Source organism: Leucoraja erinacea, chromosome 22 (genome assembly GCF_028641065.1).
Source record: "Leucoraja erinacea ecotype New England chromosome 22, Leri_hhj_1, whole genome shotgun sequence".
In the NCBI taxonomy this organism is placed as follows: Eukaryota; Metazoa; Chordata; class Chondrichthyes; order Rajiformes; family Rajidae; genus Leucoraja; species Leucoraja erinaceus.
This window is the reverse complement of record NC_073398.1, coordinates 919,852-936,748: the sequence shown is the minus strand read 5'-3', so window position 1 is coordinate 936,748 and position 16,897 is coordinate 919,852. Positions and strand designations below refer to the sequence as shown.

Sequence of the window (16,897 nt, the reverse complement as noted above, 5' to 3'; positions counted from 1 at the left end):
TAGATCGGCCATGAGTGAATGGCAGAGTAGACTTGATGGGCCGAATGGCCTATTTCTGCTCCTAGAACCTATAACATGAATTTATACCGAATACGTTCTAACCCTGGCAGCATTCTGGTAAACCTCCTGCATTCGTGCCAAAGCTTCCTCATCCCTCCTGTAATGGGGTGACTGGAACACACACAATACTCCACATGCAACCATAGCACAGCTTAGAGCAAGAGAACGTCAAGCTATTCTTACTGTTGATGATCACAGACGGTTGATATATACTCAACCCAGTAATCCCATAGTCCCAGTATTCCCAGTCCCGCTATTCCCATAGTCCTGGTAATCTCACGGTCCTGTCTTTCCCACAATCCCGGTATTCTCCTCTCCTGCTAATCCCACAGTCCCTGGTATTCCCATGATCCTGGTATTCCCACAGCCCTGTATACCACCACTGTCCAGTGCAGGAGGGTGACTGGGAGCAGGGTGGCCAGGTCGTGGGGAACAAAGGTCCATGGTCCCACCACCATCCCAGGCAGCAGGATGGCTGGTATTCCCATGGTGCTGGTAATCACACAATCCCAGTGGCCCCACGTTCCCAGTCCCAGCACCATCCCAGGAAGCAGGGTGGCTGGTGCCCAGGTATCTCCTCCATTGGCAGCGAGCATTGGCACCAGTGTTCAGTCCCACAGCAGTGTTGGGCAGCTTCTGTGAGCTCGGTCACTGAGCACTTCATGGCTTTCGTCCCTACATGAGACCACATCCCAATCACATAGGAATAAAAAGCCATAAAGCACAGCAGCGAATCCATCTTCATTGCTTCTGACACTGATTGCTTTCTTTATCTGGTTACATTTTCTCTCTGGAAATAAATTGTCATTTCATGCTACATTACATGAGAACATTTCAAACCACTTGCTGTGATATAATTACAGCAAAATAAACAGCTCGAGATCAAGCGACAAGATGGATGGCACACAGCGTTCCATCCTGACTACTGGTGCTGTCTGTACGGAGTTTGTACGTTCTCCCTGTGACCGCGTGGGTTTTCTCCGGGTGCTCCGGTTTCCTGCCACACTCTAAAGACGTACATAGTTGTAGGTTAATTGGCTTTGGTAAGATTGTAAATTGTCCCCAGTGTGTGTAGGATAGTGTTAGTGTGCGGGGATCACTGGTAAGCGCGGACTCGGCCGGCCAAGGGTCTGTTTCCACGCTGTATCTCTAAACTAAACTAAAACTAAACTAAAATCTCAGTGATAGACAAAAATGCTGGAGAAACTCAGCAGGAGGCAGCATCTATGGAGCGAAGGAAATAGGCAAGGTTTCAGGTCAAAACCCTTCTTCAGACTGATGTGGGGGGGGGGGGGGGGGGGGGGGGGGGGGGGGGAAGAAGAAAGAAAGAGGCGGAGTGGGGTGAGGGAGAGCTGAGAAGGGGAGGGGAAACTAGGGACTACCTGAAAATAGAGAGGTCACTGTTCATACCGCAGGGGTGCAAACTGCCCAAGCGAAATATAAAGTGCTGCTCCTCCAATTTACGGTGGTCCTCACTCTGGCCATGGAAGAGGCCCAGGACAGAAAGGTCGGATTCGGAATGGGAGGGGGAGTTGAAGTGCTGAGCCACCGGGAGATCAGGTTGGTTATTGCGAAGCCATCGCCAAGCCTACACTTGGTCTCACCAATGTGTGAACATTGACTTCTCTAGGGCAGTCTGCACCCCAGCGGTATGAACATTGACTTCTCTAATTTCATGTAGTCCCTACTTTCTCCTCCCCTTCTCAGCTCTCCCTCAGCCGACTGGCTCCTCCTCTTCCTTTCTTTCTCCCCCCCCCCCCCCACATCAGTCTGGAGAAGGGTTTTGACCCAAAACGTTGCCTATTTCCTTCGCTCCATAGATGCTGCTGCACCCGCTGAGTTTCTCCAGCATTTTTGTCTGCCTTCGATTTTCCAGCATCTGCAGTTCCTTCTTAAACATAAAGTCTGGGTGACGTGGCTGGCAGGAGGGAGCCAGCAGGATCATTGTTTGACTCTGTGACTCTCCGAGTGTGGTGTGTACTTTACCTCATATAGCCACTTCTCCACCAGCCCCTTGGCCCTGGCTGGGATGATGCGGATGTCCAGCTCCACTCGTTCCCCCTCTGCCGACTCGATGTGGGTGATCTCTTTCTCCGCGTTGAAACTTAGCCGGGCGATCCCCTCGAAGCACTTCTTCAGGTGGGGCTGCACTCGGAGGGGGTCCTTGGTCTCCGACAGGATTTCCAGCAGCTCGTCGTTAGAAAGGAAGAAGAACCTGTAGGCAGGGGTGACAGGGGAAGCACGCCATCATTGCTGAACCTGGAGAGAGTGGACGTGGAGGGGATGCTCCCACTAGTGGGAGAGTAGAAACATAGAAACATAGAAAATAGTTGCAGGAGTTGGCCATTCGGCCCTTCGAGCCTGCACCGCCATTCGATATGATCATGGCTGATCATCCAACTCAGTATCCCATCCCTGCCTTCTCTCCATACCCCCTGATCCCTTTAGCCACAAGGGCCACATCTAACTCCCTCTTAAATATAGCCAATGAACTGGCCTCAACTACCTTCTGTGGCAAAGAATTCCACAGATTCACCACTCTCTGTGTGAAAAAAATGATTTTCTCATCTCGGTCCTAAAAGATTTCCCCCTCATCCTTAAACTGTGACCCCTAGTTCTGGAGTCTAGGACAAGAGGGCACAGCCTCAGAATAAAAGGACGTGCCTTTAGGAAGGAAATGAGGACAACACAGGCATGGCAGTGCAGCGGTAGAGTCGCTGCCTCATCGCGCCAGAGACCCGGGTTCCATCCTGACTACGGGTGCTGTCTGTACGGAGTTTGTACGTTCTGCCCATGACCTGTGTGGGTTTTCTCTGAGATCCTCGGTTTCCTCCCACACTCCAAAGACGTGCAGGTTTTGTAGGTTCATTAGCTTGGGATAAATTAAAAAATTGTTGCGTGTGTAGGATAGTGATAGTGTGCGGGGATCGCTTGTCGGCGCGGAATCACTTCTGTGCTGTGTCTCTATACTGAACTAAACTCAACTTAAAGGGAGGAATTTCTTTTGTCAGTGGATGGTGAATCTGTGGAATTCATTGCCACAGACGGCTGTGGAGGCCAAGTCGGGGATATTTTTAAGGCCGAGATAGATAGATTCTTGAGAGTACGGATGTCAGGAGTTATGGGGAGCAGGCAGGAAAAAATAGGTTGAGATGGAAAGATAGATTAACTATGAGTGAATGGCAGAGTAGACTTGATGGGCCGAATGGCCTAATTCTGCTCCTAGAACTTATGAAATGATGAGATATTCAATCCCAACATCATCCTAGTGAATCTTTTTCTGCACTCTGTGCCAGGGACCTATATGTACGTACCAACTTGGCTTTTGACCATCCCTGTGCAGGGCCCTGGAATTTCTACGCAGGGGTGGCCTAATACAGCTCCCATCACTTGTCAACTGATGACCCCAAAAGTAGCAAACTCAAAGCTATCCGACAGAAATCACCGCGCGGGACCGAGAGACGGAGGCGTTTGTTTCTCCTTTACCGAGGGAAGAAGAGCCTCTTCTTTTCCAAATATTGGTTGAGTCCTTTCTGAATGTCATCCAGGAGAGACTCGGCTTCCTTCAGTTTCTCCAGTATCTGTGGCTGTGAGATCACCCGCATGGCATTGGCTTCCTGCACTGATCCTTTCATTATCAGCTTCCTGTCAGAGAGAAGAGACCCAATGAAATGACCAAACCTCACGCCTTCGTTGAAAATCCCGCTACAAAATCACAGCATGAATTTTGTTGCACAAACGTGATCCTTGAGTGATACACAGCGGGGAAACAGGTCCTTCGGCCCAACTTGTCCAAGGAACTGCAGATGCTGAAAAATCGAAGGTAGACAAAAAGTCTGAAGAAGGGTTTCGACCCGAAACGTTGCCTATTTCCTTCGCTCCAAAGATGCTGCCTCACCCGCTGAGTTTGTCCAACATGTACCAGTCACACTAGTCCCACCTGCCTGCGTTTGGCCCATATCCCTCCAAACCTGTCCAATCCATGTACCTGTCTAACTGTTTCTTAACCATTGGGATAGTCCCTGCCTTAACTACCTCCTCTGGCAGCTCGTTCCATACACCCACCACCCTTTGTGAGAAAATGTTACTCCTCAGGAGGGCGTGGGGGGGGGGGAGATGGGGGGGGGGGGATGGGGGGGGGGGGAGAACAAAGGAGGAGCCGGCATGCTTTGTAACTTTGTCAGTGGCGTGGATGGCCACTATCTGTATATATCGTGTGTACAGCAAAGAATCTCTCAGTGCCTATAAAGTCAAGTATTCCATTCCATAAATCGTTTTCCCTCATCTTAAACCTCTGTCCTCTGGTCCTCGATTCCCCAACTCTGGGCAAGAGACTCTGTCCATCTACCCGATCTATTCCTCTTATGATTTTGTACACCTCTATAAGATCATCCCTCACCCTCCTGCTCTCTATGGAATAGAGACCCAGCCTGCTCAACCTCTCCCTATAGCTCACACCCTCCAGTCCTGGCAACATGCTGGTTCACCTTCTCTGTACCCTTTCCAGCTGGACAACACCTTCCCTATAACACGGTGCCCCAAACTGAACACAATACTCTCAATGTCACTCACCACCGTCTTATACAACTGCAACAAGTCAAGTCTCCAAGAGATCAGTCTGAAGAAGGGTTTCGGCCCGAAACGTTACCTATTTCCTTCGCTCCATAGATGCTGCTGCACCCGCTGAGTTTCTCCAGCATTTTTGTGTACCTTCCACACTGTCTCCAACAGTGTTATTTCGAAAGCCTAACCTTGTACAGAAACATATTTTCACTAATTTCTCTAAAGGTAAATGGAATTTGATAAACACCAATTATTCTTATGTTTGTTTTTAATTCTTAAAATTATTTTTTAATGCATAGAGCATATGTTCTCATGTGATAGTAGAATTAGGCCATTCTGCCCATCAAGTCTACTCTGCCATCAATCATGGCTGATCTATCTCTCCCTCCTAAAGCCATTCTGCTACCTTCTCCCCATAACCCCTAACACCTGTACTAATCACCTTTACTAATACAAATTTCTTGCGATTGCTTCAAAACGTATTATTAAAACCACATTCACATACAAAAAGTAATCCTCCGTCAGTTTCGCCGCCTCCAACGTGACCCCACCACTCGCCACATCTTCCCATCTCCCCCCATATCTGCCTTCCGCAAAGACCGCTCCCTCCATAACTCCCTTGCCAATTCTTCCCTTCCCTCTCATACCACCCCCTCCCCAGGCACTTTCCCTTGCAACCGCAAGAGATGCAACACTTGTCCCTTTACCTCCCCCCTCGACCCAAGCAGTCGTTCCAGGTGCGACAGAGGTTTACCTGCATCTCCTCCAACCTCATCTATTGCATCCGCTGCTCTAGATGTCAGCAGATCTATATCGGTGAGACCAAGCGGAGGTTGGGCGATCGTTTCGCCGAACACTTCCGCTCGGTCCGCAATAACCAATCTGACCTCCCCGTGGCTCAGCACTTCAACTCCCCCTCCCACTCCGTCTCCCTGTCCTGGGTCTCCTGCATGGCCGCAGTGAGCAGCATCGGAAATTGGAGGAACAGCACCTCATATTCCGCTTGGGGAGTCTGCATCCTGGGGGCATAAACATCGAATTCTCCCAATTTTGTTAGTCCTTGCTATCTCCTCCCCTTCCTCAGTCCCCCTGCTGTCTCCTCCCATCCCCCAGCTTTCGGGCTCCTCCTCCTTTTTCCTTTCTTGTCCTCGCCCCCGATCAGTCTGAAGAAGGGTTTCGGCCCAAAAAGTTGCCTATTTCCTTCGCTCCATAGATGCTGCTGCCACCGCTGAGTTTCTCCAGCTTTTTTGTGTACCTATTATTAAAACCAGTCTGGCAAGCCACAACTAGGAAAGAATGCTGCGTTTACACATACCAGATGTAGCAGGAAGCTTTGGTGGTGTTTGGCAGGACATGAGGTCAGGGTGTGAGAGAGACTTTCTGAATCCATTACAGATTCTCACCTGAGTTCCATTAATTGGTGGACACACTGAGACGGTGAAAGGCCCTGCGCAAATACAAGTGTTTCTGTTGGTTTGAGCAAGAAGGAACTGCAGTCGCTGGTTTGGGCGGTCACGGTGGCGCTGCGGTAGAGTTGCTGCCTTACAGCGAATGCAGCGCCGGAGACCCGGGTTCGATCCCGACTACGGGTTCTGTCTGTACGTAGTTTGTACGCTCTTCCCGTGACCTATGTGGGTTTCCTCCGAGATCTTCGGTTTCCTCCCACTCTCCAAAGACGTACAGGTTTGTAGGTTCATTGGCTTGGAAAATGCGAAAATTATCCCTAGTGGGTGCAGGATAGTGTTAGTGTGCAGGGATCACTGGTGGTCTCAGACTCGGTGGACCGAAGGGCCTGTTTCCGTAGTGTATCTCTAAACTAAACTAAACTAAAATCACAAAAATCTGTAACTCAAGTAAAACACAAGTAACTCAGTGGGTCAGACAGCATCACTGGAGAAAAGGAATAGATGACATTTCGGGTCGAGACCCTCCTTCAGACTGAGAGTCAGGGGAGAAGGTCTCGACCTGAAATGTCACTTCTTCCTTTCCTCCAGACTCTATATCACCGTCTATATCTCTCGTTTCCCTCTCCCCGACTCTCAGTCTGAAGAAGAGTCTCGACCGGAAACCTCATCCATTCCTTTTCTCCAGAGTTGCTGCCTGACTCCAACTTTTTGTTTCGTTCAGTTGAATTCAGTTTAGCTTCTTGTCACGTGTACCGAGGTACAGTGAAAAGCTTTTGTTGTCTGCTAACCAGTCAGCGGAAAGACAATACACGATTACAATCAAACTGTTCACAGCATACAGATACATGATATGTCTTTCTTTGGGTTTAGTGTGCCCTGGTGTGAGCTGGCTCATTTTCAATGATGGATTCCGATCTGAGTAAAACTGTTCTTGCTCTGATGGCTCCCAGCCACTGATTACCGAGAAGACAGGACATGCTGACCAGACTGTGGAAACTGGGCAATTCTCCACACACCAGCACTCAGTAATTAGAACTACCTTGCTCTTTCTAAAAAAAATATGATCATTTTTTGATTCTAAGAGCGTGCCCAGGATATTCTATCCATCTGTGACAGGCACTAAATGCTGGAGTGACTCAGCGGGTCAGGCAGCATTTCTGGAGAGAAGTAGCATGCGAGGTTTCGGGTCGAGACCCTTCTTCAGTCTGCGAGAGACAAACTAGAAATATGATGAAATACAAAGGACAAATTAATGAAAGGTATGCAGAGGAAAAATTCAAAGCCACCAACAATGATCAAGGATGATGGCTTTGATTTGTTCTTTTCGTATCTTTCATTCATTTGTTCTTTGTATCTTTTCATACCTCTAGTTTCCCTCTCCCCTGACAATGCTTCTGATCCTAAATGTCACAATAGACAATAGACAATAGGTCTGGTTTCCTCCCACACTCCAAACACATGCAGGTTTGTAGGCTAATTAGCTTTGGTATAATAGTAAGATTAAACGAGAACTTACCAGTTTGAAGTTTGATCTGTATTTTATGAGGAGTTACGATGAGGGATTACATGAAGAACCCGTCCAGCACGCATGCACGACATACTTCAAAGCAGCGGTGTGGAATCACAGAAGACACAATAATTTAAATAAACATAGTAAAGAAAAGGAGAACTTAAATATCTGTTGATCTCTATAATTGAGGGTGGGAATGGAGGGCACGTAATCCCTCATCGTAACTCCTCATAAAATACAGATCAAACTTCGAACTGGTAAGTTCTCGTTTAATCTTACTATTTTACTTCGGAGTCACGTGAGTGACTATGTGCAGATTTTAAAGCTCTGTGATTTCAAACCGTGTAACAGTTCATACTTCACTCACTGCCGGTCATTCGAGGGAGGAAGTATGTTATCGTAATCAACCATGAATCTGTTTGTAAAACAATATTAACAATAACAAGTCCAAAATGCTCCCTGGGCTTAAATTTTTCTGCAAACGATACAGGTTCTGCCAGCGGCTTGTTCTAAAAGTTTGGAACGTATATTCCCTAGACCACCCCGCTGTAGCCAGGATGTGGTCCATAGGCACGTCCATCCTCTTAGTCACGGATGTGGATGCTGCCCTGGTGGAGTAAGATTTATACACGTTGGTATTCACTCCAGCAACTCCCAGTACCTGCTTGAGCCACTTGAGATAGTTTGGCTCGTCACCCAACCATAACGTTTCTTGTGGCTGACCCGTAAGGCTTTTTCTCTCCCTCGGGGATTTCTTGTTGTGTCGATGTAGTTCAATAAGTGGGTCATGACACATAACCGTGGTTCAGGTGGGTGTGCCCGGAATTCCATGACTGGACCTGATGTTCCTCGTCTGCTCTGTTTGACCAGCCCCTGAATGGTAAATGTGACACGGTCTGGTGTTATAACCATATTGTCCAATCGGTAGTAGATGGAGGAACCGGACTCTTTGTACTGAGACAAGTGGCATCAACATGACCGTCTTCAGGATAGGCTGTTCCAGGGTGAGGGACCTGGCTGGTGACCATCCCCTAAGGTACGTCAGGACTGCACTGACATCCCAGATTTGGGTGTACCTAGGTCTGGGGATTATAGTTGAATATGCCTCTCCTGAATTTGATCACCCTATGGCCTGTTGTCCTGGTGCCTGAGTTAAGTAGGCTGACAGAACACTTCTGGCTGTATTAATGGCGCAATAGCCGACTTCTTCATTGTGGTGAAGACCTGCCAGGAACTCCAGTACAGGTTTTGTTGTAGTTGAATATGTAGTTCCTGTATTTAAATTGGCGGAAAGCATACATAAACATTCCTCCCCAATTGAGGGAGAAAGCATCCACTGACTTGCTCCTGGATCCAGCTCGCAGGACACATATCTGGGTAACTAATGGTTAGTCTAGATGCAAACGGATCAACATCTGGTATGCCAAATCATGTAGTTATTTTGTTAAATACTGTCTGATTCAACATCCATTCTGTGTTATTAAACATTCGTGATCCACTATTTGCCAATTACACTCGCTGTTTGCCTGATAGATGGCTCGAATTTGACTATCAGGTCATTGCAGGCTTAATTAATATTGTCGTTTGCCCCTAGGCAAAGTCACCAACATATTTACTGTTTTTGATAGTAAATTCTAGGTAATCAATTACCCTTGTAGGTGTCAATTTTGATTTAACTGGATGGATGAGGTAACCAATTCTTTCAAACAGGGTTTTGGTTTGATTGATTGATGCTTCTGCCAATTCTTGGTGACTCCAAAATGAAAATGTCATCCAAATATGCCATTACTATGTGGTTTTGAGACCTTTGTAGTCCCAGAATTGGTTTCCGTAGTTTAGTCAATAGTCTAGGAGCTATTGTCAACCCATTTGGCAGAGCCATGCCATCCAGTTAAACATGAAATATTTCCTGTTCTTAATGAATAGACACCGAATAGTATGCATCTTTGAGGTTGATGCATGCCATGTGACCATTTTATAGGAAGCTCCTATAAAACAGTAGTTAGACCGTAACAAAAAATTGTTGTTTCTGAAAGTCTGTACTGCACATATGAGTTAAACCTGGATGAAGTGACATCCTCCATCTGTCACCTGTCCTGGAAGGCAATCCTGCCCAAAATACTGGGCCTGCCTTGAAGACAATTCCGGTCCGAGTTCCAAGTCTGCTTGGAACCTATGTATGTTGTGCAGTAAAAAATAATCACATGTTGTTATCTGTTTTTTAAAACCAGATCTGAAATTCATGTTATTGTCATTTTAAACAAAAACACAAGAGTAAAATTACCAACATGTAACTGGTCCACAATCCCTTGTTTCAGTAAACCCAGACCCACCTACCTCCATGGCTACCGGTGGTCTTGTGGTAAGCCCAAAGGCCCCTGATGCGGGTTCCTTTTCTCTCCTTGATTGGGAGTTGGACTGGTAGGGAGTGTGGATTCCATGTTTCTCCTAACCTCTGCTTGGGTCTTGGTCTGAAAACCTCATCATACTGAGCCTGCCTGGTCGGACAATTCTGGCCATAATTCTGAGTCTGCCTTGAAAGACGACTCTGATCATATTTCCGTGCCCAGCTTTCAAGCTACCACCGGCTTCAGTGAACTGCTTACCCCCTATGGAAGTGTGGGGTGTGTTGTCGCCTACTGATGAAGTTTGCTTGTCGTTGGTACCTAGATTGGTCCGACAGTTTTTGCTTCCTTCTTCTGGTCTTACCTGAAGAGAGGATTCGGCGGCTGGTTTCTCCAAAGTCACCCTGATAGCACTGTTCCCTTGCCGGCATTTGTGCGGATATTCTGCCAACTGCTGTCTCTTGAGGCCATATGCATGTGCTTCAGTATGTTCGTACTTTAATTCGAGATCAGTATCAGTCTCAAAACCAAATTTCGTTTGAACGTTATGTGAGGTTCAAATGACAAATGAATGGTATTGTATAGTATTGTAATTCGAGATCAGTTACCTACTGATCACTCACACTCCCCTCCATTGAGAGTGAGATTTGTAGGCAGCCCTGAAAACAGGTGCTGCCGCAGGCCCCTGAGGATACCTGCGCTGACATGGCCCCTCCAGCGGGCCTAAATGAGATTCTTGCTTTGGGTCAGCCTTAAACTGACCGTGAATACTCCTCTCCTCAGAGCAGGAGACATTTGCTAGATCTCTATCCAGGGAAGCACCCAGTGGAACCTGGATGATTGCAGAAGTATTTATTTTCTTTTGTGCTTATTATTTATTTTATGTAAAGCTCTTTGGTGCAAGTTAATTTAAACAGTGCTATATAAGTAAAAGTTACTTACTTCTTTTCTTCTGCTTGTCCCTGGGAAGGTCCACCCCCCCCCCCCCCCCGCTTTTGTACTCCGATTCAGAGTGGTTTCTTCCATATGTACTTCCCCCTACAATGGGGAAGACATCGGGTTACCCCATTATGCGAGGCTCCCGGTACTGCCTGCTGCTGTAGGTTCCGGGCTGACACAGCTCTCTCCTTAGAGCAGGTCATTGTTGGAGCAACTTCTCCAAAAAGTTGCTCCTATGTGGGATAGTCATCCTCAGATGCTCTCCGTTGAGGGAGGGTATCCCTTTCCCTCCCCGGACTCTTCTGAGTCAACGGGTTGTTTGACTTGCGGGTGGATTTTCCCGTACTGCAGGACCACCAACAGAGCTCTCCTCCTGCACCAAGGGTCCTGCCGGTTCTGCCGGCGCTGTGCCGGGAAACACCGTTGCCCACTACTGGGAAATGCTGCGGTCTTCGGCAGCCGACTTCCCCGCGGACCGTCTCCTCGACATCTGGGCCCTGAAACTACAAGCCCGAAAGAACGCAGGTAAGTGATTCAACTTCCTTACCTGCCATCCTAACGGTGTGGGAGGACGCAGTGCCTCTGCCAGTCCGTCGCGCGTTTGCGTTCAGACGTAATGACGCGCACACAGACGGTCGGCGCTTCTTCACGTAGTCACTCACGTGACTCCGAAGTAAAATTGTAAATTTCCCCAGTGTGCGTGTAGGGTAGTGTTAGTGTGTGGGGATCGCTGGTCGGTGTGGACACAGTGGGCCGAAGGGCCTGTTTCCGTGCTGTATCTCAACTAAACTAAACCCTCACTCAGTACTCTTTATCTTTCCTTTACACTTTCAGCCCTGACAAGAGTCTTGACCCAAAACGTTGCCAATTCCTCCCCCCGTCCACAGCTCGACCTACTGAGTTCCTCCAGCTGTTATTTTGCTGCAGATAGACACAAGAAGCTGGAGTAACTCAGCGGGACAGGCAGCATCTCTGGAGAGAAGAAATGCATGACGAGACCCTTCCTCAGTCTGGGGGGTGAGGCTAAAGTAGGAAAGTGGAGTGAAAACGTTGGGACGGTTGATGCCGTTAGAAATAAAAATGTTTAGAAAAGGTTTGGAGGCTGGTTGGAGCAGTCGGAGGGTCACGACCCAAAACGTCTCCCATTCCTTCTCTCCAGAGATGCTGCCTGTCCCGCTGAGTTACTCCAGCATTTTGTGTCTACCTTCAGTTTGAAGCAGCATATGCAGTTCCTTCCTACACAGTTCCTTTGCTGCTCCAGAGTCCAGTAGCTGCAGTCCCTTGTGTGTTTGCCTCTCTTTATTAGTACAATGCTTTACTCTAACACAGGCTGCAACTCAAGCACAGAATATTTAAACATCTTTATATATAACTCTTCACTCGTTTGTCTTTGATGACCTCAGAACATTTCAAGCCATGATGTTCCTTGAAATGCAGTCTGTGTTCGATTGCACGGACCACTGCAGACAGCAGGATAATAAACTGATAATCTGTTCTAGTCTTGCTGACTTATTAAATATGACTCCAAGCGTAGACTGGACGATCGTTTCGTCCAACACCTACACTCAGTCCGCCCTTTAGTTTAGTTTAGTGATACAGCACAGAATCAGGCCCTTCTGCCCACCGAGTCCATGCCGTCAGCGATCCCCAGACACTAACACTGTCCAACACACACTAGGGACAATTTTACGTTGATACTAAGCCATTGAACCTGCAAACCTGCACTTCTTTGCAGTATGGGAGCAAACCGAAAATCTCTGGGAAAACCCACGCTGATCACAGGTAGAACGTACAAACTCCGTACAGACAGCACCCGTAGTCGCGATTGAACCCAGGTCTCTGGTACTGTAAGGCAGCAACTCTACTGCTGCACCACCGTTCCGCCCAGCCTTGGCTCAAGCGATTTCCCAGTTGCCAAACATTTTATCTCTATCCAAAGAGTCACCAAACGCTTTCCCATTCCCACATTAACCTTTCTGTCCTGGGACTCCTCCACTGTCAGAGTGAGGCCAAGCGCAAATTGGAGGAACAGCACCTCATATTTCGCTTGGACAGCTTTCACCCCAGCGATATTAATATTGATTTCTCTAATTTCAAGTAACCTTCACATCCCCTCAGTCACCATCCCTCCCCCATCCTAGTCATTGTACTAGTTTCATTGTTTGCATCTCCTCATTATCACCTCTTCCACAGCCAACAACAGACCATTGTGGGCTTCTTGGTCATTGGTGCCGGAGTTGTTCTGAACCTTTTCATAACTCTCATTTCCCTCTCCCCTGACCCGCAGTCTGAAGAAGGGCCTCGACCTGAAACGTCACCTATTCCTTCTCTCCAGATTTTACTTCGGAGTCACGTGAGTGTCTACGTGAAGAAAAACCCCGCTAGGACGCATGCGTGTCATATTGCTACACGCATTGCAACGAGTCACAGCAGGAGGGGAACGACGTTCCCCTTAGCGGCAGGTTTAAAAACCGGGAACAGCAGGTAAGGAGACTCTGCGTTCTTCCCACTTACCTTACAGGTGGAGGCATGGACAGACCCACAAGAAGGAAGGCTGTGAAAAAGCTGGCGGGGAAGAACTGCGGAGTTGCGGGCAGCCAGCGGCTGCAGCAGCCAACGGCACGCCAATCTCCCGAAATGGGAACAGCTGTGCCCGACTTCGCTCCCGCACCGGCCAAATCTACACCACGGCCGGGCGGGAAATCGAGGCAAAAAACAGACAGAGTCGTAGACTCCGATGAGTCCGACTTTGAACAGCCGCGAGCTGCCAGTGCCCGTGAGCATTGGAGCCGGTTGGAGCGGCTGGGGGATCAGGAGCAGCCGCGAGCTGCCAGTGCCCGTGAGCATTGGAGCCAGTTGGAGCGACTGGGGGAACAGGAGCAGCTGCGAGTGGCCTGTGCCCATGAGCATTGGAGCCAGTTGGAGCGGCTGTTGGAGGAAATACTCCTAAGTGACAGGCTCCGGGAGATGGAGGCTAGTCACAGTGGGCAGCTGGTAAGTCCCACAGCAGTACCTCTTGTGGGGCTGCACAGTGTTTCTCCCTCATCAGAGGGGAGTACAGGGGGTTAATTCTGGGCTGACCCTGAAGAGGGGTGCAGAACATATCCCTAGTGTGCATGGGGTAAAAGAAAAACCTGTTGGATATGGTGTCCCAGTTTATCCAACCCGACCAAACTGGCCAAAAGCTGTAGCCCAAAATAGCGGCAAGCATTGACTATATGTCTTTCAATCAGCTGCAGGGACAGGCATTAATGGACACCATGGCAAGACACTTACCACCAGGGAACTGCAAATCCTTAAATGTTCCCAGTGTCAACCAGTGCATCTGGAAACATGTTGGGGCATCGACCAGAACCAGGGACTTGAAAATCCAAAAAGTCCTGAAAGTCCTGACAGCAGGGATTACGGCTTTCGCCCGCACATTGGATGAACAAAACATGACCCGACCACCAAGATGCACTGGCTTTACTCTGCAACTCGCAATACGAGTTAAACAATATCAGGAAGAGTGCTATCCAACCATCTTTATACCCCAAATTTGCAGGCCTCTGCAAACCTGGAACCTCCAAACCACCAATACTACTATTTGGAGGGGACTTATCAAAACAAGTCAAAGAACTTGATGAAGAGGCTAAAACCCTAGGGCTCATAAAAGCAGCATCCAAAAACTTCTACGACCAGAAACAACACCCCTACGCACACACCAGTCGGCCAAGACAAACTGGAGAAAGCGCAAAGACCAGGAACACCCAACATCGGTCTTTATTTTAGGCCATGGCCCAGACCGGCCTTCCTGGAAAATGTGCAAGCCCTCAACACCAACCCAACTACAGACCCAGACACCGGCGCCTCAACGTCCACGGAGGATGCCGAAAAAATAACAAATCTACCACTGGTAACCATGGGGGTAGGTGGGTCTGGTTCCTTAAGAATTGAAGGGAGCATGGAAGTTGGTGGGAGATTACGATACTATCTGGATGCATGGAATAAGTTAACTACCGACACTTATATTCTAAGCAGTATCCAGGGTAATACCATAGAATTTATACAAAAACCTAACCCTCCAGTTCAGCATGTACCGAACCGAATGTTCGTGCTTACAGGCATAGAAAAATCAAAAGCACACGCTGAACTACAGCGGCTTTATAAAAAAGGAGTAATTGGGAAAACCCAACACGAATCACCGGAATTCGTGTCCAACATCTTTATCAAAAACAAGAAAGATGGTGGTTGCCGCATCATCACAGATTTGACTACTTTGAATACTTTCGTACAATATATTCATTTCAAAATGGAAACCTTTGTTACTGCTAAGCAATTGATTCCCAAAGGCTACTACATGGCAAGCATTGATTTAAAAGATGCTTACTATATAGTACCCATAAGAGGTGAACACAGATGTTATTTAAAATTCAACTTGATGGGTCAGCACTGACAATACAGGGCACTACCTAATGAACTAACATCAGCCCCCAGGCTGTTCACAAAAATTTTGAAACCAGCCCTAGCGTTTCTGCGGAAACAAAAACACATGGTAATAGCATATCTAGATGACATAGTTATTGTGGGCAAAACTTTGGAATTAGCTAAACAAGCGGTAACAGCCACAAAACAATTATTTGAAAAAAACTGGGGTTTATCAATGACAATGACAATGACAATTAAATGTATCTTGTATCTTGTATCTTGTATCTTGTATCATCCATCCAGTTAAGTCTAAATTAACGCCTTCAACCAAAATGGATTATCTCGGGTTCACCATTAACTCAGTTCACATGTCAGTGACTTTGCCGAAAGAAAAGGTTGCAGCCTTAATAGAGGATTGCAGCAAAATCATTGACATCACTAAACCATCCATTAGACTGGTAGCAAGAATAATTGGGAAGATAGTGGCTGGACTTCCAGCCACACAATTCGGGCCTTTACATTATCGAAATTTACAGAGAGCAAAAATAAGAGCACTCAAAATTAATGGTGGTCATTTTGACAGACCAATGAAGCTACCAACAGAGGCCATAATGGAACTACAATGGTGGGAACATAACATTAGCCATTGTTCCAATCCTATAATTATCAGCAACCCGTCTATGGTACTACAATCTGATGCCAGTGCACGTGGTTGGGGTGCTACCAATTCTATCTCCAGCTGTGGAGGTAGATGGAATGCACAGGAGGCATCATTATTACAAACACTGGGTATAAACTACCTGGAGATGTTAAATGCATTCCATGGCCTTAAGTCATATTGTTCTGGGATATGTCACCAGCATGTTAGACTACAAATTGACAGCACCACCGTGGTAGCATATATCAACCATATGGGTGGAAACAAATCGACATCATGTGACAATCTGACCAACACAAGTTGGCAATGGTGTATCCAGAGAGATTTTTGGATAACTACTACCTACTTACCAGGTAAACTAAATTTAGTGGCAGACACCAGGTCACGCAAATTCCATGAAAACACTGAATGGATGTTGGATAAAAATGTATTTGCTGAAATTACAGCACGGTATGGAACACCAGATATCGATCTTTTCGCATCCAGGCTCAATCACCAGTTATCGAATTATGTTTCATGGGAACCAGACCCTGGGGCAGCGGCAACAAATGCATTTTTGCTGCATTGGGGGAAATTGTTTATTTATGCATTCCGTCCTTTCTGCCTCATCAGTCGGGTATTAAGAAAAATACAGCAAGACTCTGCGTCTGGTATTTTGATAGTACCCGATTGGCCTACTCAACCATGGTTCCCTGTGATACTCGACATGGTATTAGAACCATGCATCACCATCCATCACAGACCTAATTTACTGGTCCATCCCGTAACAAAGGAAAGTCACCCATGTCATAAATATACAAACCTATTAATTTGTAGAGTTTGAAAGCACCTCTACTACACCTGGGACTGACGGACCGAACAGTGGATATGATTGCATCGGCCCACAGACAGTCCACCAAAAAACAGTACTTAGTGTACATCAAGAAATGGGGAAAGTACTGTCACACCAACAACCTCACCCAAAGATCAATCAACATCCCGTCTGTTCTGGAATTCCTGGCTAGCCTCC

The 16,897-nt window shown here is 47.3% G+C and overlaps 1 protein-coding gene across 1 annotated transcript in view; it reads right to left on the bottom strand.

Annotated features, from left to right (window-relative positions):
* Positions 1 to 16,897, bottom strand: part of LOC129708029 (dynein axonemal heavy chain 3-like) — a 426,708-nt gene that overhangs the window by 289,206 nt on the left and 120,605 nt on the right. Inside the window, exons 25-26 of the mRNA XM_055653570.1 lie at positions 3,547 to 3,705; positions 2,047 to 2,275 (exon numbers count right to left, since the gene is read on the bottom strand). Coding sequence (XP_055509545.1) covers positions 2,047 to 2,275; positions 3,547 to 3,705 — 388 coding nt within the window. The remainder of the gene's footprint in view (positions 1 to 2,046; positions 2,276 to 3,546; positions 3,706 to 16,897) is intronic.